Raw genomic sequence first — 23,835 nt, forward strand, 5'->3', positions numbered from 1 at the left:
TTTGGTCCCGTTCAGTGAGAACCCTCACAGCTAGAGCAATCGATAGTGCAGTTTATTTAAGCCACAGAATTGCAGAGTCTTTTGGATTGTCATTGATAATACACTGTCTGCAAAGCACATGCAAGTAATACACCAGCATAAAACAACTTGAGTAAGATAGTAGCGTAGAACAACTCTACACAGAGATTTCTAAGTTTCCCAGGGAAGCACTGGGTACAGCTGAGTCTTCGGATCTCTTCCAGTAGGTGTTCCTATGAGGGGGGAAGAGGCTCAGCCTGTCAGCTGGTGCCAGAAGTCAGCGATGGTTCATGATGGTGTCTTCCTGACTTGTCTGCGACGGTATCTTCCACAATATCTCTCTATTCTTAAACCATCTTTATACTACTTTTTACCTTTCGGGTGGAGCTTGAGGGACTCTAGTCATACATACCTGTGTCACGATTGGTGTAAAATGTCCTCCCTTCGCATTTAAAGGTATAGACTAGCAAAAATTCAGAGTGCAGACACAGTGAGGGGGTGGTCACACCTTGGAGGTGGGTAGCCTTTAGGATGGAGGTGTGTTTTGGTATTATAATGACATTATAACAAGCAAAGTTCAACTTAAGGGCATGAGTTCTACAAAAAATAAGAAACTGTTGGCTCAGGGTAACAACGATGCAGCTTATCAGTATTCACAGTGCCATAAGTTCCCATTCCCTGTGCTGATGCACAGAGTTTGGCTACGATATCTTCACACCATCCCGCTCTCTATGCAGGTTTTTTCCACCTTACAATCTGCTGACTCTAAGATTGCGGGGCCTAGGGAACTACAGGGGAACACGTTCGTTGCATATCAGCTGCACTCCACCCTGGAAGTTTCTTCAACGCTGTACCTTTTCTTAAAATGTGAATATAACATTAGTTTCTAAGTCACCTCCATCAATCATCCCACGACCAGTTTAGGACATCGCTCCCCGACCAGTACCCAAGTAATTATTTCAGACAAAGAAACCTCAGAGCGTGGGAGGGTAATGCTAGGGGAAGGAGCTGGATGGCTTCCATATGGGCAAGCAGATCTTTCCCTTGTAAAATGAGGGTACGTGAAGCAGAGACATGACCCTCCATCTCTTTCTCTAAACACACAGAAGCAGTTACAAGGTGTTGCCAGCATATTTCACTCTGACATCACCGATGGCCTTGACACCCCTGTCCAGGCTGTAGGCAGAAGGGGTCCTCAGGGAGCTGAGGTTTGTTACCCTCAGCTTCCTGGAGAAAGACGTGAATGAAGAATTCAGAGGCCTATGGTGGACCCACAGCTCCTTTGTGGTGCAGAAGGAGGAACTTGCAGGAGGACTGCGCTGTATCCCCAGGTCTTTAATCGTGCAGTAAGTGACCTCTGGGCACAACTCTATTTCCTTGATGGTACAGAACATGGGGCGCCGGAGGGGGCTTTTGAAGCTGCTGAGATGCATCACAGGGTTTCCTGTTGACTCCCTCCGCCTCAGCAGTGGATACTGCACCTCTTGGGTCTGCAGGGACTTCTGCCAGGAGGGCCGTCCCATCAGACACATCCACACCAGCCAGCCTGCTAGAGCCAGCACGGTCAGGACCAGCAAAGCCAAGGAGGCCAGGTAGAGCACCCAGCGCAATAGGCAGCAATGCCTCAGCACCCACTGCCCCCACTGCGGGCCCTCCCCACCGGCCCGTGAGTGCAGCATGGGTACGTCCAGCCATGGTGGAGCATGGATGGAGCATGGGCAGAGGGGGAGAGGTGCAGGTGGAGGGGAAGGTGCAGACTGGGTGAAGCGCGTGGTGTCCAGGGGAGCTGGCGGCGTTGGGGCATGAGTGGAAAGCATGGTGGTGGAGACGATCGGTGTGGTCGGTGTGAGAGGAGAAGATGAAGATCTGACAACGGAAGAGGCCTCTGGCATGGTAGTAGAAGGCACTGCGGTGGAGGTGGTGGAAAATGGGCCCGTGGACACCATGAGAGTGGCATGGGTGTTGGTGGTGCTGGCGGTGAGGGCCATTTGGGGATGGCTGCTGTTGCTGGGAGGTCTGGTGCTCACAGTGGTTGGCAGTGAGGTGGTGAAGACGAGAGTGGTGGATCTGTGTGGGGTGCTGGCGGGAGCAGCAGTGAGAATGGCAGCAGTGCTGGGGGTCTGTGTGGGGGTGATGGTGGGACTGGCTGGCGCAGGGGTGGTGGTGCTGGGAGCTCTGGTGCTTGCAGGCATTGCATGCGAAGTGCTTGGGGTGAGGGCAGAGCTGAGGTTAGGTCTTGCAGTAACGAGGGGAGACCGGGTAACAACATGGGGAAGAGTAGTTTGCTCTCTGGGGATGTCTGGCTGGCTGGGGGAGAAGGGGATCATGGTAGTTGTCTCCATTGGTTCTTCCTCCTCATCATATTCATCCTCTTCCTCCTCGTCCATATCCCCCACATTGCGGCAGTTGGGCTTGAAGCGGATAACGGGCTTCCGCTGATGCTCAGCGGGGCTGTGGCACAGCACCCTCTCCGGGGCAACCTCCACCTTTGTCTTCTCCAGGCCTCGCTCCGGCTGATAGACACTGCCCTCATTCTGCAAGATCCAGGACCGCAGGTAGCGCAGGTCGCAGTCGCAGTGCCAGGGGTTCTCAGTGAGGAAGACATAGGCGAAGAGGTGCCCCTCAGGGAAGAAGCCGGTGGGCAGGGTCCGCAGGCGGTTCCCTGAAAGCCAGAGGGTCTCCAGCTTTTGCAGATCCTGCAGCAGCTCCTTGGGGAGCTCCTCCAGGAGGTTGTCTGAGAGGTCCAAGTCCTTGAGTGCCCTCAGCCCCACAAAGGCCTCCTGGGGCAGAGTCCGCAGCTGGTTCCCTCGCAGGTCCAGGTCCTGCAGCCGCGCCACAGTGAGGAAAGCCTTCGGGGCCAGCGCCACCAGGCTGTTGTGGGCCACGGCCAGGCGGGTGAGTGAGGGCAGGCCGTGCAGGGCGGGAAGAGCCCCCAGCGCATTGCGAGAGAGGATCAGCTCCCTCAGGGACGGCAACGTGTCCCCAGTGTGCAGAGCCACCAGCCCGTTGTCAGACAGGTCGAGGTCCTGCAGCTGGGCGAGGGGCAGGAAGGCGTCAGTGGAGAGGGACACCAGGCGATTGCCGCTGAGCAGCAGGATGCCCGTGTCCCTAGGCAGGTCTTGGGGCACCACGCTGAGACCCTGCCCTGTGCAGTTCACCTCCAGGAGGTCCTTGACCTTGTTCATCTCCGACAGGCAGGGCTGGCCAGGGTTGGTAGTGCTGGCTGGAGGCAGCAGGGCCAGGAGGATGAGCAGGAGCACGGCAAGGACCCTCATGGCCTGGAGGGGAGAGCCAAGAGGCGTAGGCACAGGCAGGCATGCACCTACAGGTCACCTTTCTGTCCACGCAAGCACCATTTGTAAGAGAGCTGGCATCCCCCACCACACCCTTTGGGAGCCCTCTGAGCCCCACATCTCCTCCCTGGGAGGATGGAAAGGAGAGATGAGTCCCACAACTACTGCCAGCACCCACCCTGTCATCTCGTCCTTGGAGGGCAGGAGGTCCAGCAAGGAGACACCATCCCTGCCCTTTCGCTCACCTCATCCTCCTCCACGGGAGGCAGAACCTGAGGCACACACCTCCTCACAGTGGTGCCTCCTCTGCCGGGGTGGCATTGCTGCCCTCACCACTGCAAAAGCAATAGCTCCGCGGTGTTCACGTCCCTGCACACCCGCACCCACCCCAGCCCAGAAAAGACGTGTGCTGGAAGAAGCTCCCTGACTATGCTCTTACCCAACACCAGCTGAGCCCTCTGCTTGATTTGGGTTCACAAAGTAAGAATCACATCAAAAAAGCTTCCCATGCAGAGATGTGGCTACCCGGAGTACCCAGCCCCTGACGGACACCGATTCCCTGGGACTCACCCGTGGACCCTCCATCCTTTGCTTTCCTGCCCAAGTGCTGGTCTGGTGGCAGTGCTGGTGGCAGCGCTGCCCGGGCGCTCTATCAGCAGGCACAGCTGTGGGAAGGGAGCTGCGGCTTCCTGAGCAGCCAAACCCATCTCCTGTCCTTAGCACAGCCCTCGCTTCAACTGCGCTGCCACACCAGTCTCCTTGGAAAAGCCTCAACTGGAGACCGGCTCCATAATTTCTTGCTTCTGCGCAGTGAAGGGGGGAGGGCTGCGCTCCGGAGGAGCCCTTGCACCTTTTTACATCCTGGGAAAAGGGTCCCTTACACAAATGTCTGCCCCTTCCTCTGCTTCAAGGCGGCTCTTTCTCAGCACGCTCTGGCCCTCGATCCTTGAGGCACCTCAGGGTGCCTAGTTGGCATACCAGCGAGAAACAGTTTCTGCACATTACCTCAGCTAGTTGTTCGTGGTGTAGACGAGGGATCCTTTCTTTCTGGCTTGCCAGAAAAAGTGGGGATGGCTCTTCTGGAGAGCTGCGAGGCAGCTTTAACATTTGTGGGAGAAGCTGCAGCACAGACCAGGCAAGGAGATTAGAGGAAGAGGAAGGAGCTCGGTTTTGCAGTTCCTCCTGCCGTCTGCTCCTGCAGCCTAGCTGTCTCCACTACCCTGGCCCATAGGTCATTGCAGAGCATCTTGGACTGCAGGGCTGGAGGGTCATCCAAAAGCTGCCAGGGGATATGCTACAGAGGAGGGGAGATAGTAGTTTTCTACTCGTTTTCCATTCTGTGGATTGTGGTGGGTCAACCCTGGCCAGCAGCTAAGCACTGCCTCTATAGCGGGATGGGGGAGAGACCTGGTAAAGCAAAAGTGTGATAAAACCCCCTTGTGGGTCAAGATAAAGACAGTTTAATGAGTGAAGGAAACAGAGAGAGGAAAAAAAGTGATGCAAAAGTGTTCACTCACCACCTCCCACCAGATCGATGCCCAACCAGTCCTCGAGCAACACTACTTTGAGAGATTCCACCCCCACCCGCCCCAAGTTTTATTGCTGAGCATGACGCTGCATGGAATGGAATGTTCCTCTGGCCCATTGAGGCCAGCTGCCCCCATGTCCTCTCCCAGACTCTCTCTCATGCCCAGCCCTCTCGCTGCAGGGGGATTTTAATTCAGCTTGCAGTAAGAGGGCTGGAGGCAGCAGCTGAGGCAGAACCTGGGGGGCTGGTTTTTGATTCTCCATCAACGATTTCCAGCAGAAAGCAGGGGATAGGAAGGGAAAGGGTCTTCTCATAGGATCCCAGGGATTAAGCCTTCATGTGGTTTCCCCTCCTCCACAGCACTACTCTTACCCTCACCCTGGACCTAGAGCATCCCCTACGACACCACCGGTTGCTCTTCCATGCCATGGCCACGCATTCCCAACCCACAGCCCTTATCATTTCTCGTGCCTCTCTGTCTCCCTTTTCCAGGTGGATGAATGCACTAGGACACCCTGAACCTTCAAAAGGTCCTTCACCCCACCTGCTTCAGCCCCTGAAGGAGCAGGACAAGAGAAAGAGAAGACCCAAGGAGTCCTTGTGCACGGTAAGGAACAAAGCTGAGACATGACCACCAACCTCTGGGAGCATTACTCCTGGGGGCTGGGCAAGCCCAGAGAGAAAGGTGAAAGGTCTAATAGCATCTTTGAGCTGCTCCCTTTGGGCTCCTTCATGGTGTGAGGATGGCGCTGCCCAAGGTTAAACATGAACTGACCTACCCTGGCACACACGCAAGTGCATCCTCTTTCGTTCCTGAGAAGCCTGTGAATTCAGCAGTAACAGTGATGCCTTCCCTTGGAACGGTCCATGCTTGCTGGACATCCGCTGAATGTGGTGCGAAAGGACGTCTGGCCTCAGAGGAAGAACATACTTCTGTTCTCCCCCTGCAGGTGGCAGTTTCCACTACAGCAAAGTAATCCGGAGTTGCCTGAAAACATGCCTCAATACGAGACACCCGTCTTCATATGAATTTTTCATTTCTCCAGCTTCATTTCAGCCCATGTGGGACATTCTGAGCCTGCTCCGGGTCCTCAGCACTGTAAACAAAAGCAACTTTTCCTTCCCTAGAATGAGCGACCAAAGGTGGAAATCCATCTCACTGTCTTAGATGTCTCCAGGTGAGATCGTCACCTGGGCTCGTGCGGCGGGCAGGCCCGGGGACAAGCACAGCCATGGACTCATCCCATGGACATGCCTTCGTTGCCTCCTGCAGGACGTGGTGAAGCATTTTCTCAAAAGTGCCTGCAACTCCCCACAGGCTAAAAGGAGGTGGAAACGCCTCGGACACAGACATTTGGTGCTGACACGCATACAGACGAATCCTACTGAAGTAACTTTATTCCGTACGTTTAAAAAGCGATCCCTGTTGTGGCAGTGTCCTTTCAGTAGAAGTGTTGTTCAACGGGCAGAGAGTGAGGATGAAAGGCAACAGTGACAAGCTGCAACTGGGGAAACTCTGACAGACATAAAGGCTTAATTCTTCCCCTTGAGAGAGGTGCAGCCCTGGGGCAGACGTGCGGAGAAGAAACCAGATCTCCACCCTTGGAGCTCCTATGCAATTCAGCTGAACAAGGTCCAGAAACACCTAAGGCAGCTTTGAGGTTAGCCCTGTGGTGAGCAGGTGGTTACAGAAGAAACCTCCACAACTTCCTTCCCACCTAATTCTTTCCGTGAGTCTGAACTACTGAGGTCCCCTAAAAAAGCCTTCTCTTACTCACTCCTTTTCATCAGGGCCACATTTTGAGCCACGTCCCAGGACCCAGCCAGACCCAAGGCCGGACTCTTATTCCCTCGAACGAAACCAGTGGAAATGTGAAGATGGGAATCTCCTCATCGACACTGAAAAATGCCACCCGTCCTTCTTCGTAATCCAGAGAGACACGAATCCGCTTGGGAGTCTGGATTTCAGGAAGGAGAGTGCGATTAGGGGATGTGAGAGCTTGGAAGTGTCCTGCCCACTGCCCCACTGCCCAGATGCCCTCCTCCGGTTTAAACTCGATCTCGCCTTTCCTTTTCACATCTTCTCTAGAGACGCCCACAGTCCAGCCTCCTCCATCTACCGCCTCCACCTCCCAGTAGTATCTCCCCGAGGTGAAGCCTTCACGGCCCAGCACGCAGCGCCATGGGTTAAATCTCTCCGGGATGTCGGGGATGTCCTGCCGCGTGTCTTGTCGTTTCACACTTTTGCAGTCGTCAGACAGGACAAGGTCACAGTGGGCTGTGTCCGGATCCAGAACCACCTTCGCTGCAGGAGAGATGGAGTCAACACGTCACGGCAGAGCTCACCCCGGGAGAGATCCTTGCTGGGGCTGCACAAGGAAGAAGAAAAAGGCTGCAAGCGACGGCTGGCAGACTGCAGCTTGGCAAGTTGCACAAGGTAACAATATTAGTGCAAGGAACAGAAAATTAAGCAGAGAGATGACATCGAGCAGGGAGGGGAGAGGACTGTCAGCAGACCTCCAGGCTGAAAAAGTCCCCGTGTTTCTAAAATGTGACCAGCACTGCTCACTGAGAAGCAGGACTCTCCAGATTTGCCTGAAACTGGGGCAACTGGTGTTTTGAGGCACCAAATGACCAAGGAGCCGGAGGGTTACGCTTCCTCCCGTAAAGCGGGGGCTGGCAGAAGCACCCCCGGTCCCACCAGCAGCACTGCAGGAGGGGAACTACCAGGATGGGAGCTTAAAGCAGGGAAGATGATTCAGCACCCTGAAAGACCAAAGTTTAATTACCTTCTTCTATTGGCACTGCGTATCTTCTCCATGCTTTAAAAAAACAAAACAAAACAAAACACAAACCGCAGATGAGATGTAATCTGAACACACTTGTACTGGATTAGCTGAGGATAACGAGACACCAGTCTAGTGGCACGTTTTCTGAATTGTTGCTGTATTTGTGAAAGTCTTCTCACAGCGTGTAGCTTCAAAACTGCAACATGGAGCTATGCGAAAGTGCCCCATCCATTTCCCACAGATATACCCACGCTGCCCGGCCCAATTCAGACAGATCATAGAATCATAGAATCATAGGGTTGGAAGGGACCTCTGGAGATCATCTCCTCCAAGCCCCGGCCACAGCAGGGTCACCCACAGCAGGTGGCACAGGAACGCGTCCAGGCGGGGTTGGGATGTCTCCAGAGACGGAGACTCCCCCACTTTTCTGGGCAGCCTGTGCCAGGGCTCTGCCACCCTCACAGCAAAGAAAATCCTCCTCATGTTGACATGGAACTTCCCATGGTCAAGTTTGTGCCCGTTACCCCTTGTCCTGTCCCCGGGCACCACTGAGAAGAGCCTGGCCCCATCCTCCTGACACCCCCCCTTTCAGTATTTATAAGCGTTGATAAGATCCCCCCTCAGTCGCCTTTTTTCCAGACTGAAGAGACCCAAATCCCTCAGCCTTTCCTCATCAGAGAGGTGTTCCAGTGCCCTCAGCATCTTGGCAGCCCTTTGCTGTCCCCTCTCCAGCAGTTCCCTGTCCTTCTGGAACCGGGGAGCCCAGAACTGGACACAGATATTCATGGTCTGTTTGTACTTTCTTTGAAAACTGAAAGCATTTTCTTCTTGATACAGAAGCATTACAGGGAATAGCTCAAAAACACACAGAGAGCAAAGGAGAAGAACATTTCTGAAATGAGTTCAGCACTTGCTACCTCTTCCTTTCCCAACAGGAAAATCAAAACTGGGGCACACCTGCAAAACCCAGGTGAGACCATGGCCCAACTGAAAAGTCTCCCACACAGGGAAGAGGATGATACTCACCAAGCTCCTCAGCTTGCTTTTCTGAAAAACAAGATAAATCAGCACAAATGGGCCGTGGGACGTTGATCTGGACATAACGTCTCCCATAACCACCCCCATGTGCAGGAGCGGGGCGTTTCAGCCAGTGCCCTCGCCCACTCCAAGCCTGCTGCTCTGCTCTGCAGGTGATGGGGCAGGTTCCCCTGCTCAAATCTGGGCCGGGAAGAGGTCTCTGGGAGGTCCCTTGCCTCCAAGGGGACCTGTTACCCGGCATTTCCACCAAATCACGGTGCCAGTAGCGAGGGCGTGCAGGGCACTCTCACCCTGCCTGCGCAGTCATCCAGCCCCAGCCCCCGACAGCATCTTCAATCTTCTTTCATTTTTTCGTTCCCAGATTCACTCTCCCTTTTTACCCCGATCCCCGATCACTTTTCAATTCACGTCACACTTCGACAGTGAAAAAGAAAAGAAAAGAAAACAAAACAAAAAAACAACCAACCACCAAATCCCACCACCCTAAACGGACTCTACGAATAAAAAAAAAATCCTCTGCCAAGGAAGAGAAGCGGACTCACCGATTTCTGCATCACGGTCCCCTGAACAACAGAGAGAAACACGCACGGGTTACTCTCTGACACGCTCCCTTCCCTGGGATCCGGCTGAAGGACCACCCAGGCGAGGGGAGGCTGCGATGGAGGGGGGGCGGATGGGCTGATCCCTACTCCGATTGCAAGGGTGCTCGCGATTCCCCGCTCAGCTGCCCTGTGTTTATCTTCCCCATCAATCTGCCTCGGCACCAGTTCAGCAAGAGCTCATTTTTAATAGCCAAATAACTATTTTGTGGCATTTTGCTACAAGCGAGCAAAAACCCAAACAAAAATAAATGCCCTCTTCGGGTGTTGATTTGTTGTTTGGGGTTTTTTTATATTTCTTGGTAATCAGGCAATCTAGATTTTTATAAGAAAGTTCTCAACAGCTGAAGTCTCTGTAACCTTCCCCTACAAACCCGTAACTTCTCAGAACAATTTCACTACTTAAATTAAAATGAGAATGTTAAAAAACACTGACAGCCACTCAGGGAAAAAACCGTAATGACTTTTCAGAGTGAATTTTCATATTGTTTGGGGGGGGGGGGAAGTAAAGAATCTGCCTAAAAAGGACATTTGGAGGGGACGAGAGGATGAATAAAAAGGCCTGAACGCTTTCACGGAGGATTCCGCTGGGAAGACGGGGAGTGGGACTTACGCAGTGCTGCCTCTTGCATCGCTGGAAAGCAAAACCAGGACAGAACGTCACCACCAAAGCCAAGTCCTTTCTCAGCGGTACAATCGTTGGGGTGGGGAGGAGGCTAAAATTACTCCTGATGGAAAAGCTTCAGCCCAGGAGCTCTTCAAGACTTTTGGGGATCTTGCCCACCCTCCCTGGACCCACCTGGGGCAGTGGCCAGCGCTGCCTCGATGGAGACCTGAGCTCCAGCTCCGCGGCCGCGGCCAAGGGGCAGGTTTGCATTGACAAGGAGGGAGCACGGGGTTAAATTTCACCTTCAGGGCGACCCCACCATCCCGCCCCTGGGGTTTTTTAGTACTGAGATAAAGCTGAACCCCCTGCGACGCGCAACGTGCCACCCCAAATCTTCCTCCAGCTTTGGGAGGAACCTTGAGAGCCCTTTGAAAAGCAAAGTTCACTGTTGGTACAACATCTGTTCACGCTTGCTTTGGTTCTGCAATGACCTTCCTTAAAGTTACAACGTTTCGTTATTTCATCATGTCACAATTTTCTATAGTTACCAGCCAAGCCATTCCCCTCCCCCCTGGCCCCCAGAAACGTGCCCCAGGAATTCTGCCATTTGAGGGAATTCCTCCAGCGTCTGGAAAACGGAAAGCAAAGCTTACCTATTTTTTTCTCCTGCTTTCCTACGAAAGAAAAGAAAAAAAAAAAAAATCTAAATGATTTTAAAAAAATCACCCCTTCCAAAGAGGACGGATTAAACCTCAGCAGGAGTCATAGAATCATAGAATAGAATCATAGAATCGCTGAGGTTGGAAGGGACCTTTAAGATCATCGAGTCCAACCTTTAGCCTACCCTGACAAGAGCCACTTCTAAACCATGTCCCTCAGTGCCCCATCTACCCTTTTTTTAAACACCTCCAGGGATGGTGAATCCACCACCTCCCTGGGCAGCCTATTCCAATGTTTAATAACCCTTTCAGTGAAAAAATGTCTCCTAATATCTAATCTAAACCTCCCCTGACGTAACTTGAACCCGTTTCCCCTCGTCCTATCACTTGTCACCAGGGAGAAGAGGTCAGCCCCCATCTCTCTCCACCCTCCTTTCAGGTAGCTGTAGAGGGTGATGAGGTCTCCCCTCAGCCTCCTCTTCTCCAGGCTAAACAACCCCAGCTCCCTCAGTCGTTCCTCATAAGGTTTGTCCTCCAGACCCCTCACCAGCTTTGTAGCCCTTCTCTGGACACGCTCCAACACCTCAATGTCCCTCTTGTAGTGAGGGGCCAAAACTGAAGGCAGTACTCGAGGTGGGGCCTCACCAGTGCCGAGTACAGGGGGATGATCACTTCCCTAGTCCGGCTCACCACACTATTCCTGATACAGGCCAGGATGCTGTTGGCCTTCTTGGCCACCTGGGCACACTGCTGGCTCATATTCAGCCGGCTGTCCACCAACACCCCCAGGTCCTTTTCTGTCGAGCTGCTTTCAAGCCACTTGAGTCGCAGCCGCTTGCAAGGCACAAAGTGCTGCGGTGCCTGCACCATCACCGCTGCCTGGTAAAAAACAGAGGATTTCTGTTTCCTTTAGTCCTCTGTGTCATTTATCCCCTGGGGGGGTGGGTTTCAGAGGGAGACCAAGCCCTGGTGGTTTTGCAGGGCCAGGCGAATGATTGCTCCATTTCTGCTGGCAGAGGAGCGCCTGGCGCACGCTCCCTCCTTTGCCAGCCTTTTTGTCGGAGAAACATCCTTTCTTTTCTTGCCAGAAATGAAATCTCTGGTTCTTGAAGCTCCCCAGCGCCACCCCCATGTCCCAGACACCAAGACAAGACCCCGCCACGTCCCAAACCCACCCAGCCGTCAAAACCAGGGGTGGCCGAACGCAGTGGCCGCCCAGCCCCCTCCCCAAGCCCCGCGCCGGGGTGATACCTTTAATCTTAAACAGATAAACGGCAATAGTAAGGAGCGCGAACACGGCAACCAGGACCACGCCCAGGGCGGTCATCCAAGGACGGGCGTTTTGGAAAAAGGCATCTGAAAAATAAAATGCCCAAAGGCGTTGGGTTACTCTGCAAGCGGCGGTGGGAGGTCGATGGTTTCTGTTTCGTACAAGCTTATCCCAAGCACGTCTGAATAATCCCCTCGAGGGTGAAAACCAGCTCCTTAACTCTACTCCGCAAACTGACAAAAAATAATAATTACCAAAAAAACCCGACCCACATTTTAGTCAAGTCGGCACTTGTGTCGGGCTGATGACATTCTGTCTGCGTACATTGTGGGGGGCGGGCTTAAAGGGAAAAGGGACTTCTCGCCAAATTATTTCTAGTCAAATCATGCTTTCTTCTCCTTTGGAAAAAAAATTATTATACTTCATTAGGCAACGTAGGATGAGAAACAGGGTAACATACACGTCAACAGCAACACTCCAGTGCCAAGCAGTATCACCAGGAGATAGGTATGGGTATTTGGGGAAGTAAATTCTCCCAAAATTGCTCATCCCCAAAGCAGAAAAGGAGCAGGATACAGCTGAAAAGCACGTGATCCCGCAGGGCGGTTTTGTGTATGGTTCGTCCAGTTCACCATCGCGTCTCTGTTCTGACATATTCCCCACCCCAAATCAATCGTCCAGTAAAAAAAAAGGAGCTTTGCTGTTTGACAAGGAAAAAATAAACTATATTCAATATATGTAGATGCTAAAATGAGACACGGCAGTTTATTTCTCATACCAAACCAGTAGGACAGGATTTCACAGCAGGTGAGACGAAGGGCATGGGTTGGTTTCTCCTTTTTTGTTTGGTTCCAGTGTTCGGAGCGTTTGTATTTAACCCCGCTGTCTGCAGAAATTCTGCTGCAATGGGGGTTGCCTTTCCCTCCCCTTCCCCCCCCCGCCCCCCGACAAACCCGCACTTTGTCAAGACAGAACCAGTGAATTTTGGCAGCACGCCCGCCCAAACGCCGCTGCCAAATGCACTCGATGCACTGAGCAAAAGGCACCTGAGGTTTTCTGCCGGCGGCGCTTGCCGAACACAGCTCCATCGGGAGCGTTGAGAGGGCACGGCCCGCGTCCTCCGCTCACCTGATATGTAGAAAGGGGATCCCCGTTCTTGGCTCTGCAGGGCATGTCGGACGGCGCAGGAGAGGTTCTGGTACGGGCCCCTGGTGAGGATGATGCTGCTTTCCGCCGCAAAGAGGCCGCTCTCGTCCTGGGTAACGCTTTCCGAGTGGGATGGGAGATGCCGCCCGCGGGAATCTCGCCACAGCACCTGGGGCTGGGGGTACCAGCCGGCCGAGCGACAGGCCACCCGGATCCCCCCGGCCTGGTACTGCTCCAGCGCGACGAGCGGGGCAGAGCCACTGGCTGCGGGAAAACAGAGATCCCAGGTGATCCGGCGGGATGCCGGATAGCGGGGAATAAGGTGGCCTGGCTGTCCCTCTCCCTGACAAGAAGGGATGAACTTCAAAATAGACAAATCCCAGGTTTTTTTTTTTAAAAAGAAGCGTCACCTGGAGTCAGGAAATTTCTTACAGTCTTTTTCACATAACTCAAAGATCTGCTCCAGGGGCTTCTACTGCAGCAAAATAATCTGCAGGCCTGGATAGTGAAATATAAAAGCAGGAGCCAAGACATTCTTACTTTATTACGCAATGCCATATTTTTTCTTACACCCATTTATATGAAGAAAACAATATCAAGAACCCTTCTGAAGGAGGCGGCATATCTCACGAGCTCCTTCCAGAGCCACTCAGTAGGCAATTTAACCTCTCTGAGACTACCTCAGAGAAGAGAAGAGAAGAGAAGAGAAGAGAAGAGAAGAGAAGAGAAGAGAAGAGAAGAGAAGAGAAGAGAAGAGACGAGACGAGACGAGACGAGACGAGACGAGACGAGACGAGACGAGACCTCTCTTCTTGGTATTTTCAACCACGGGACTTAATAAAACCCTCTTTCCAAAGCAACCACCTGAAATTGCTGCTGGGAAGAAGGACAGGGAAGAAGGACAGGGAAGAAGAGCGCTGGCTACAAGCGAGTAAAGGAGAGGTACCAGGGACGCGCACTACAGACCTGTCACCTCCAGCTCCACCACAGCCTCGTCATAATCCAAGCCACGGTGAATGAAGCAGGTGTAATTCCCTCTGTCCGACAGACGGATGTGGAAAATTTTCAAGTCCACGCTGCCCTTGGCGAGGCCGTCCTTCAGCAGCTCAGTGCGCCCTTGGTATTGAGGCATCTGCTCCCCGTACTGGTCCTGCCCGCCCTTGTAGCGATGCACAAAGGGCGAGAACTGCTCCCGAAACCAGACCACCTCCGTTTCCTGCACGCTCTGCTCCGGGGAGAAGCGGCAGGGCAACACCACGTCCTCACCCATGGCCACGGTGATGGGGCCGGGGGGTCCCGTCACGTTGAGCGGAGCTGGGAGGAACCGCCAGAGGAAGAAAAAATAGCTGTGAGTTTGCTGTGGCGGCTCCACAGGGTTTGGGTGCCGCCGTGCCATGCCATGGCTTTGGCGGTGTAACCACGACGGGGGAGACGAGGCGTTGAGGGGAAGGCTGGGAGAGGGAGCCCTGCCACGCAGGACCGCGAGCGGGCCGGGGTCAGGCCCGCGCCTCTGCTCCCCCGTCCCGCGCTACCACGAGAGTTCTTCAGATCCCTAAAAGTTGGTTTGTTCTCAAGGGAACGGGTGCTCCCCATGCTGCTCGGGGCAGGGAGAAAGCAGGATAAAGAAGGAGGGAAAGGGCTGGAAGGTTTCCGGGTGGTTGGCTGGAGAAAGCAGACAACTGGGGTACAAATAAAACTCAAATATCCTCAGCTATTCGCGCCTATTACAAGAGAAAATAAATACATCTCAGGTGCTCCGGGCATCTTTAGAAATGTAATTATTTTTATATTTAATTATTAATAATCTGGCCACTCGGCTCACAGAGAAAGTGGATTCTGGCTGAAGGAAAACAAAAGCAAATCAGCTTTTGGTTGGCAAGGTAACTTTTGAGTCAACTGTTCTGCTGCACCCTTTTGCCAGGGCTGCCTTGAAGAAGCTGCTTCAGGTCAGCAACCTCATGGAGAAAGATCCCAGAATATTTTTTAAAGGACTTTTTTTTCATTGCTTTTCCCTTTATTGAATTGGTTCTGCAAAGGGTCCGTCCCCGGCAAGCGATGACATGCTGGGAACATGCCGGGAGGGAAATGGCAGCAAACTACCGTCAGCTCACGGGCATCACCCGATCTCCACCCGGGCTCAGCGAGGTTGTGCGAATGCCCGCGCTGACACGGCCGGAGGAATAAACCGGGACGCGGCGGGACGCTGGCGCTCTCAGACCTCCGCAAGGTTTATGGCAAAGAGCCCGTCCCTGCCCCGTGCTCCGCCGTTCACGGGGAGTAGCTGCACTGGTAGCCGGGAAGATAGTCAGGCTGGAGCAACGCCGCAGGGATCAGCAAGAACCGGGGGAATCCCTACCTGTCTGCAGCTCGTGAGCTTGGAAAAATAAACCATAAACGACAAAAGCCGGCAGAGAGCTGCAGAGGTGGAAAGCAGAGAGCATCCTCTTCACTGGGGCACAACCTGGAGACGGGGAAGAAGAGGGGAAGGGCAAAAGGGAGGAGAATTCACTTTTAAATGAGTTTATTGCTTATTGCAGCCCGTTTTTATAATGCCGAGGGAAGAGCCTCAGATGCCAAAAGTTGAAATCGATTTTCCATCATCAGCCTGGTTTTGCTTGTTGCTTTATACATAAAGTATCCGACTAGTATAAAATGTTGCAGGAATTCACCGCGGGGAAACAAAGGACAAGCTACACCACCTCCTCTAATTCCGTGACAAAGTGGCACGTGTTTTAATATGGAGCCCTCGCTTTCCTTACCCAGCCCCAAGAAAGAGATGGAAAGGCGCAGGATGAGAAGGAGAAACCCAGACCGAACGTGCGAGGAGCTGGGAACACACGCTCCTCCTCCGGGACAGACTTGGCCTTCGGTACGGCGTCCCCTGCCCCCGCACCGAGGGCGGGAGGAGGTCTCGGACCGGGGAGAGCAAAATAAGCGAAACGCTAATTCAACCCCCAGCCAAGATGGGACCTGGCCCTGCCCTGAACCGCTCCCCACCCCCCCTCCCGCTGCCACCGAACCCTCTTATCACTCACTGACTTAATCCGGGCTTTGGTGAGGAGGGGTGAAAACCACAACTGATTTGGGCAGACGGCAGAAAGCGATTTCAAGCCGCAGCTTTCCGAGAGACGCCGCGTCCCTGGAGGCCCCCAGCTCTTTCATGGGCTCTGGGCTGGGGCAGGAGCTGCTCAGCCATCAGCCGGTGCATCCGGGGGGGTCACCCTGAGCCGAGCTAAGCATTTCCTCCTCCGAAAACCAAACTGAAACGTCACTTTCTGTCCCAGCCTGCCACCCGTTTCCTCCTGCGCTGCCTCCACTCAAAAAGGAAAGTCACCGAGTGAGTTGGCATTCTTTTTCGGTGATGTTTTTTGCTCCGGAAATGCTCTTCTGGAGGCATGTCCGCTTCCATAGGCACGTATGCGTACGGCTGCCTCCTCCCGCGGCTCTCCCGGCACTCGGGGGTGGGTTGGATTCTGGCAGCGGTTTGCAGGTCCCCAGGAAGAGCCCGGGGGCAGCAGTGGGAAGGAGGGAGGTGACGGAGCCAGGATTCACTCCCAGAGGCAGCACAGGTTTGGGAGCAAAGCCCAGCACTAGCTTAAAAATGGCTGAAAAACAATTCCCCCCTGGCCAAGAGGCGAGGCCCCGGAGGACGGTTTGCGGCTGTGTCAGCCCAGCCAGGGCCCGCACCCTCCCGTCCCCAGCCAGCAGCGAGGGGACACGCTGGGGGCGACAGCATCTGCCCGGGGAAAGGGACCTGAGCAGGGACCTTGCCAAAAGGGACAACAAGGAAAAGAGGGAGGTGATAAATGGAACATGCAGAGACACAGATGTGGCCAACGAACGATAGTGGAGATAAGTCTAATCAATGCTAATTGCTGGGATGTCACCAATCTGCAGGTATCACCCCAGGGAGGGCCAGCCTGGCTCTGGCAGCTGTAAGGATGCAAAGCTGGGGGGTGCCAGAAACCGGGGGGGGGGTGTGTGTGTGCTGGGGGGGGCGGAGGTGGCAGTGGACGTACGCAAACTGCAGAAGGCGTGCGCAGCAGAAGGGAATCGGGGAGGACAAGGTGGGGGGAGAGGCAGAAAGGGGCACGAAAGGGCCCAGTCGTGGACGACGCAGAGCCGGCCAGCGGGCTCGGCCGGGCGGTGGGCCAGTGCCAGGTGCGGGAAGGGGCCTCAGGCAGGCGGAGGGTCCACACTGGTGTCGGCGGGGGTAGGGGGGGGGCAGGAGTGTGGGAAGCCCTTGGGGGTGAGTGTGTGAGCGCTGCATGTTTGCAGTGAGCATCCAGCTGGGCGAGCAGGGGAGCCTGGGGGGGGTGGGGGGGGTGTCAGAGGTCTGGGCAGGGGCGTGGGGCGCACAGAGGGGCCGCGCCGCTGCTCAAGGATCTGCAAAGGTGCGTGTGAACCCGAGGGTGTTGCAGGTGTGCCTGCGCTGGGGACCTCCCGCCGCTGCCAGCCCCCCCGGGGGGACGCGGCTGCCTGTGCTGGTGGGCGACTGGGTCCTGCCGGCGGGTGCTGCTGAGGGCAGGCTGTGACCGGGGGGGGACACATTTCACTTCATCGCTGGCCGGCCCTGCAGGCAGGAGGTTCAGCAGCAGCCCCCACCGCGCCATGCCCACGCCACCACGCGACGGTGGTCCCCGATTGAACAGTCCCTGCCCAGCCAGTCTGTCCCCAGCCCTGCCATCCCGGGCCCCCTCGCCCAGCGCCAGGCAGCGCGGCAGCGGGCAGCGGGTCCCCTCGCGCTACGCTTTATTTTGTGCTCAACTGGCGTGGGCTTCCAGAGTGATGGGACAAAGCAGAGTGGGTGCCCCCTCCCGAGTTCCCTACGGGCAGCAGCGAGGGTGGGATGCAAAGCCCGGCACCTGCTGTCCCCCATTTACCGGTTGAGCAATGGAGGCAACACATGCCCTGCAAACATCTCCATCCTGAAACCCCTTGGCAGCACGACACATCCGGGCAAGCAGTGCCTGTAAGGAGCCAGACCCCTTCCCTCATCACGGTACACAGCCTGGACACCCAGAGCATGGCCACTGGTCTGTGGCTGGTGTCCCCAGGTGACATCCCACGGGGCTGGAGGTGCACATGGTGCCGCTGACCCAGGAGGGCTCTGAGCATCCTGCCACAGGCAGATACAGCCTCTTCCAGCAGGGCAGCGGGTCCTTATCACCCACACACAGCTGGCCGAAGGGAGGGGAGATGCCGCAGATCCTGTGATGCGAACAGGACAGGGGCACTGCAGGAACGTCATCGGGGGACTCCCAAATTCAAGTGTTAGATGAGGTCACACGCCCGCCGGCAGGTTCAGGGCATGGCAGGCGGTTGCCGAGGGGAGGGGAGGTGGAAGCTCCGGTGGTGTGGTGCCCTACAGAGTGGCAAAGGTGCCCAACTCCCAGCTGTGTTCTCCAGGCCATCCAACCCCTCTGGACTTAGATCTGCTCACTCAAACAGGCTGGGAATGCTGTGCAAGCCCAGTCTGGCCAGGAGCCGACGCGGAGGTCAGGGGCGTGGAGAGCAGACTGAAGACCTTCAGACCCATCCAAAACCTTTCCTAGCGTAAGCCCGCAGGTGAGTGCTGGCTGTCTACAAAGTGCCTGAATGCCGTGACTTTTCCATCAGTCCTTCTGCTTCTTTACCATCTTTAGGCGGTCTATGAGTCTTGCAATTTCCACTTTCAACAGGGAATCCTGCCTCTCCTCCCGCTGATTTTCTGCAGACCTGCTGGTATCCAGGATGGAGAGTGAAGAGAGGGAGACCCTGGCCAATGAGGTGGAGGAGATGAGTGGAAGAGGTGAGTTTTCAGAAGGGAAGAGCAAGGGAAACTGTGCTCTGTTGAGCAGAAAAACGCATCCTCCTTCTGCCGTGGAAGAGCTATGGAGAGTCAAAGCACCTGGGGCTTGTCCCAGCCTGGGCTTGTCCTGGGGTTGAGTCTTGGTGGCTGCAACACCCCCAGCTGAATTCCTCCTGCTGTAGACCCACCGCCAACACCAAAGACACCTGAGCTCCCTCCATTGTCCACAGAAAGAGACAGGAATTTGGGGTCCTGGGGGTAATGCCTGTCGCACCGGTTGGTGCCCAGACGTGCCTGTTTCGCTTCCGCGGCACTCGGGACGCCCGGGCTCAGGCGCAGGGCTCTGCGCAGCAGATGTGCACCCACCCACTCAGGTGCATCCTCCTCCAGGAAACTGGGGTCTCCGCGACCAGGGATCACACGCGAGCTCCTGGATCAGGAGCAGGGGCAGCATCAGGGCAAGCACGAGGGGGTTTCCCACCCCACGCTGGACGATGCCGGGCAGGGGAAAGGAAATCGCCCTGTTCCTTCTCTTGCTGGGGTGGATGCAGCCCCGACACTACCCTGGGGCTGCTGGTCCTGAGCAGCTTCTCCTCCTCTGTCCCCAGCTGACATGACCCTGGACCCAGACACTGCCAACCCCTTCCTCGTCCTGGCTGGTGACCAGAGAGGTGTGGGACGGGGGGACGCGTGGACCTCGCTGCCTGACAACCCCGAGCGGTTTGACACGGAGCCGTGCGTGCTGGGCAGCCAGGGCTTCGCCGCGGGGAGGCACTGCTGGGAGGTGGAGGTGGCTGAGGGGGGAGACTGGTGGGCTGTGGGGGTGGCCCAGGAGTCTGTCAGGAGGAAGGGGGTCCTCAGTTTTACCCCCCAAGAGGGGATCTGGGCTGTGGGGCAGTGGTTTGGGCAATACCACGCTTTCACCGACCCTGACTGGACCCCCCTGCGCCTCGCCTGCCTCCCCAGGGCCATCCAGGTCTGCCTGGACTTTACGGACAGGCAGGTGGCATTTGCTGATGCCGAAAACGAAGCCCCAATCTTTGCTTTCTGCCTGGCTTCACGTCCTGGGGAGAGACTACGCCCCTGGCTCTGGGTGGGGATGGACTCGTGGCTCAAGCTGTGCCCCTGAGGTGGAGCGTGGGTGCGGGGGCGAGACTGAAAAAGCGAACACCAGGACCTTGGGTCTCGGCACTGGGAACTGGGAGGGTCCTGCACCTTCTCCTCGCACGGTTCCTCTGGCCACCAAGGGGGAGGACTGGCAGGTCTCAGAGATGGACGCCACCAAAGAGCCTCCTTCATCCCCTCCACCCCACAGCTGGGACGGCAAAGACAACGGGGAGCACGGAGATTCGGCGCTTGGAGGAGCTTGGTGCCGAGTGGCCTCAGGGCAAAGAAGTGGTGTCAAGTGCTGGGGCACTGCAGAGCTGCTCTGTACAAGGCCATGAAAAATACAGCGGGTTCAAACTCCTTAAAAGGTGCTGGAGTAGCGTCTCTGGCTTTTCTCAATTAATCTTAATGATTAAGTTAAAAAAAAACAAACAACCCAAACACAGCTGGGTGCTGGAGCTCATGATAACGCTTATCTTCTCCCTACACCCAAAGCCTCTCCGCGCTGTATTTTCAGTTCTCAGTGACGCGTGCATTAAGCGCATTTCTTACAGCAAAGCACTAGTGAAAGCTACAGGGGCAGCCAAGGGAGGTAAGTAAGAAATCGAGAAGCGTCTGAAGTCCGCAGGCAAGGCAAACCCCGCAGATCTGCCCTTCTCTGGTCCCCCCGTGAAGGTGCAGCAGAACCTCACCTGCAGGGACTCACGTCCTGACAGCTGACACTCCTTCATCAGGCCATCCCGATGAATAGTCTGCTTGGAGAACTTAGCAGCATTTTCTCTCAATCTTGTTTTAATCTGCTTCTCCAGCTCTCGCGGCTGAGATAGCACCAAGCACTCTTGTTCCTCCAGGCACCGTCGCTGCTGCTTAAATTCAGGCACAGTCTTCTGCCTCTCCGCCTCCCCTTTTCCTTCACGAGCAGGAACAATCCTCTCGAGGGAGGCTGGGACCGTGCAAAGGGACGGGAAGCGATTAAAAGCATCCACGGCTTTTACTTTCTGGTGTGGAGCACGGCTGTGATTCCCAAGGGTGCAACCATCACCTTATCGTGCACCAACAGCTGGACACGACGACTCAATCTCCCAGCTCCCAAGAATCCACCCTTCTTTACCCTCCCCAAATGAACTTCTTCCCGGTAGCACCATGTACCTACCAGACAGTCCTGGCAGATCCGCCTCCCCTTCCCGTTTCTCCAGTTCTCCTTTCTCTCTCCTGAGGCTCTCCAGCTGCCACTGTATTTGCTCCTGGAAGAAGAGACATCCTTTAGGAGCTCCCCACCGCACGCACATACGCTTTGCATCCATATAATAGTCCGTGCCCTGGCTTGGACATAAGCGGCCTCCGGCACAGTCAGCCTCGGGACCTGCGGGTCCAAGAGGCTCACAGGGGTCGGCATGACTGAAAAGCGATGAGGGAGCGTGTAGGGGAAGGGGACTGGGGAGAAACCGAGGAGGAACAGGCAGAAAGGGGTACAAAAGGGACCGGTCGTGGGTAAAATGGAGCTGGACACTGCTCTCATCTGACCCAGCCCTGTGCCCGATCACTGCAGTCGGTCCCACCTTCCCGTCAAATCCTTTCTTAACTGCCTTTTTGCGTGATCTCTGTATCCTGTTGTCGTGGTTTCGGCCGAATTGGCCAACGGCCGGCGACAGATGCTCTCCCCCCGCCTCTCGTACACGGAGAGGAGGAGGAGAGAGATGGAGATTTGCGAGTTTAGAAGAAACTAAACTTCTTTAATCAAATATTAATAATCGAATAAAAAGGAAATAATGAAATAGATACAGTATATTCAAAACCGTATCAAGCTCCCAGGATGACATCACCGGCAGACACTGGGGGAGTCCCGGGCTGGACTCGGCAATGGGTGGGAACTGGATTCCAGAGATGGAGTCAGGAACACACGGATCGGGATCAAAGGCAGATGAACAGACAGGGTCCTCCTCGGACGTCGGCCATTGAAGAAAGAGCGTTGACCCTTTGATCCCTCAGCTTTTATACCGAGCGTGGGGCAGATGGGGTGGAATACCCCTGTTGGTCAGTTTGGGGTCACCTGTCCCGTCTGCTCCTCCCCGCAGGTGGGACCCCTCTGCGCTTTTCCGTTTCCGATCCTCCAACGGGGCAAATAACGAAATTAGCCGACCTTGGTTGTGACAGTAATAAGTATAAGCAAGAGCCTCTGTGCAAACCATTGCTTGGCACAGACTGTAAACATTGGTCTTACCGCTCTGAGAACGAACCGTTGTTGGCGCAACACGCTGTTAATTTCAGAGAGTTAGAAGAGGCCTAGCTAAGGAGTAAAATTACTGAACGGAAAGTTGGTTCTGTTTTTACCTCCGACCAGGACACCTGCGGGTTTGAGCGCTGCGAGGATGAAGCGCCAGTTGCTGGGGGCACCATCGGCAGTGGGTTTGGTGGCAGGTACCGCGGCACTGGGAGGCGTGGGCACCCCGGGGTTGTGGTCGCAGCTCCTGGAGCCAGTGGGGGTCTCAGCGCGGCTGCTGGAGCAGGTGGGGGTCCTGAGTGACAGACACTGTGTCTGGGAGGGGGTGCGTCCCCAAAACCAGCTACTGGGGGAGCCTGGGGTGAGCGATGTGAGTGAGGAGCTCAGGACCGGCCGCTGGAGTGGAACCACAACACACGTAGGTGGACAGAATCCCTACGGAGGCAGATGACACAAATCAAAATAATATTAAGGACCGTTTGCAATCACTGTTGCCACCTCGGTGTGGCAGACAGCAACACGCCGAGGGACAGCAGAGGGGCCACCAGGGCAGGAAATTACAATGTTGTCTATGCAAACGGCGCAACGCAGCACTGACAGACAGCCACTACCCTTAGGAAAACTTGACAAATGTTATGTTAAGCCACAAAGCATGGAAAAGGGAAAATGCAGCAACAGGAAGACATTGGTTAAAAAACCCAACCAAACAAATAGTCAAAAGCACAGAGGGCGCAGTTACGGCGTCAGCTCCTCGCGGAGAGCGTAGGCTTTTGCAAACCACCGACGGGAAAGCTTTCCGACAGGCGTATAAAAACATCGCGTTCTCGCAAAGAATGCCTGGGAAAGCTGCGAGCAGACGTGTGGAGGGCGATGCAGCGGAGGGGCCGCACGCAGAGTAACCCCCAGCCCCGAACCTCAGGACAAAGCACCTCGGTACAAGAGGTAATCAACATGGAGGAGGCAGCGTCTTCCCCCCCCCGACATGAAGAAACGGCCCAGAATGGTGCCCGGAGGGGTCCCGCTGCCCCACCTCGCCCCCCCAGGGCTGGCGATGCTGCAGGGCTGGGGAAGGTGTCCTGGCCCGGGGGCCAGGAGGGGACAGCCCCCGTCCAGCACAGGCCAATGCCGCCCTGTCAGAAGCTGCGCCCGCAGCCCAGCACCACCAGCGTGCAGAACAGTCCAGGCAAACGGAGCAAATCGCCTCCTCCCGGAGCTCCTCGGCTGCCGCCACAACTGGGGGCGCCTGGCAGAGGCGCTCAGGCCACTTCGGTATCGGGAATGGGACGAGCGCGGCTGCTGGGACCGGCCATGGGAGCCCCGAGGAGTCCGGGACCCCCAGGCAGCTGTGGGTCCCCCGGGTGGCTCCAGGACCCCAGGTGGCACAGCATGGCCAGAGGAAGGGGAATACAGCCCCCAATTCTCCTTCCATCCCGCCCTTCTTTAAATGTAAGGGGGATCTGGTGTTTAGAACTGGTAGACTTTCACCCAGAAGGAGCCCTGCTGTCCTTAGCAGGATTTTCCTCCATCGGTCACCCAGCTAACACTCTTCAAACCCTTTTTCCGCAGACCAGCTCCCCTCTTCCCTGTTCCTCCTACCTCTGCACTGCCCACAGGGTTTTCCCTCTCCGTGCCTTCCTCCTTTGTAGACCATACAGTTGCAAAGATGACATTTCTTTCATTTTTCTGCTTCACCATGTACTCCGTGATGCCCCAGGCTCTCAAGCCGGAGGCGGGGAGGACTCTCCACCCCAGTGCTTGCAGCGTCTCTC

General features: G+C 55.4%; 3 protein-coding genes across 12 annotated transcripts; 1 reads left to right on the forward strand and 2 right to left on the reverse strand.

The window, feature by feature from the left end:
• Positions 1-59: 59 nt before the first annotated feature.
• Positions 60-5,753, reverse strand: GP1BA (glycoprotein Ib platelet subunit alpha). 3 transcript variants are annotated; one of them, XM_063358428.1, is made up of 3 exons: positions 5,619-5,632; positions 4,317-4,430; positions 60-3,296 (listed from the first exon to the last, which is right to left on the reverse strand). In XM_063358428.1, exons 2-3 carry the CDS (start codon positions 4,416-4,418, stop codon positions 1,131-1,133), a joined length of 2,268 nt encoding a protein of 755 aa, XP_063214498.1. In that variant the 5' UTR covers positions 4,419-4,430; positions 5,619-5,632; the 3' UTR covers positions 60-1,130. The 3 variants fall into 3 exon arrangements, with proteins under 3 accessions (XP_063214498.1, XP_063214501.1, XP_063214499.1); XM_063358431.1 differs by lacking the exon at positions 4,317-4,430 and having other exon boundaries at positions 5,619-5,753; XM_063358429.1 differs by lacking the exons at positions 4,317-4,430; positions 5,619-5,632 and adding an exon at positions 3,882-4,009.
• Positions 5,754-6,623: 870 nt separating this feature from the next.
• On the reverse strand, positions 6,624-20,665 carry BTN1A1 (butyrophilin subfamily 1 member A1). Of its 5 annotated transcripts, none has more exons than XM_063358435.1 (11): positions 20,538-20,606; positions 15,304-15,408; positions 13,914-14,261; positions 12,930-13,211; positions 11,783-11,887; positions 10,526-10,546; positions 9,879-9,899; positions 9,209-9,229; positions 8,655-8,675; positions 7,629-7,661; positions 6,624-7,144 (listed from the first exon to the last, which is right to left on the reverse strand). In XM_063358435.1, exons 2-11 carry the CDS (start codon positions 15,386-15,388, stop codon positions 6,627-6,629), a joined length of 1,455 nt encoding a protein of 484 aa, XP_063214505.1. In that variant the 5' UTR covers positions 15,389-15,408; positions 20,538-20,606; the 3' UTR covers positions 6,624-6,626. The 5 variants fall into 5 exon arrangements, with proteins under 5 accessions (XP_063214505.1, XP_063214503.1, XP_063214504.1 ...); XM_063358433.1 differs by lacking the exon at positions 20,538-20,606 and adding an exon at positions 15,983-16,120; XM_063358434.1 differs by lacking the exon at positions 20,538-20,606 and adding an exon at positions 15,707-15,973.
• Positions 16,149-21,624, forward strand: LOC134526501 (thaicobrin-like). Of its 4 annotated transcripts, none has more exons than XM_063358441.1 (4): positions 16,149-16,284; positions 18,357-18,515; positions 18,629-18,738; positions 19,347-21,624. In XM_063358441.1, exons 3-4 carry the CDS (start codon positions 18,681-18,683, stop codon positions 19,865-19,867), a joined length of 579 nt encoding a protein of 192 aa, XP_063214511.1. In that variant the 5' UTR covers positions 16,149-16,284; positions 18,357-18,515; positions 18,629-18,680; the 3' UTR covers positions 19,868-21,624. The 4 variants fall into 4 exon arrangements, with proteins under 4 accessions (XP_063214511.1, XP_063214513.1, XP_063214512.1 ...); XM_063358443.1 differs by lacking the exon at positions 16,149-16,284 and adding an exon at positions 16,305-16,408; XM_063358442.1 differs by lacking the exon at positions 16,149-16,284 and adding an exon at positions 16,415-16,844.
• The last annotated feature ends 2,211 nt before the right edge of the window (positions 21,625-23,835 follow it).

The sequence above is a fragment of the Chroicocephalus ridibundus genome, chromosome 22 (genome assembly GCF_963924245.1).
Source record: "Chroicocephalus ridibundus chromosome 22, bChrRid1.1, whole genome shotgun sequence".
NCBI classification, from domain to species: domain Eukaryota; kingdom Metazoa; phylum Chordata; class Aves; order Charadriiformes; family Laridae; genus Chroicocephalus; species Chroicocephalus ridibundus.

Coding starts and splice junctions, on each gene's coding strand:
- LOC134526501 (XM_063358441.1), top strand. CDS start 18,681: ATGGAGAGTGAAGAGAGGGAGACCCTGGCCAATGAGGTGGAGGAGATG. Junction 18,739..19,346: donor GGAGGAGATGAGTGGAAGAG/GTGAGTTTTCAG, acceptor CTCTGTCCCCAG/CTGACATGACCCTGGACCCA.
- BTN1A1 (XM_063358435.1), bottom strand. CDS start 15,388: ATGCTCTCTGCTTTCCACCTCTGCAGCTCTCTGCCGGCTTTTGTCGTT. Junction 10,547..11,782: donor TTATCTGTTTAAGATTAAAG/GTATCACCCCGG, acceptor TTTCTTTCGTAG/GAAAGCAGGAGAAAAAAATA. Junction 8,676..9,208: donor GGACCGTGATGCAGAAATCG/GTGAGTCCGCTT, acceptor CTTGTTTTTCAG/AAAAGCAAGCTGAGGAGCTT.
- GP1BA (XM_063358428.1), bottom strand. CDS start 4,418: ATGTTAAAGCTGCCTCGCAGCTCTCCAGAAGAGCCATCCCCACTTTTT. Junction 3,297..4,316: donor ACCACGAACAACTAGCTGAG/GTAATGTGCAGA, acceptor TCTCCCCTCCAG/GCCATGAGGGTCCTTGCCGT.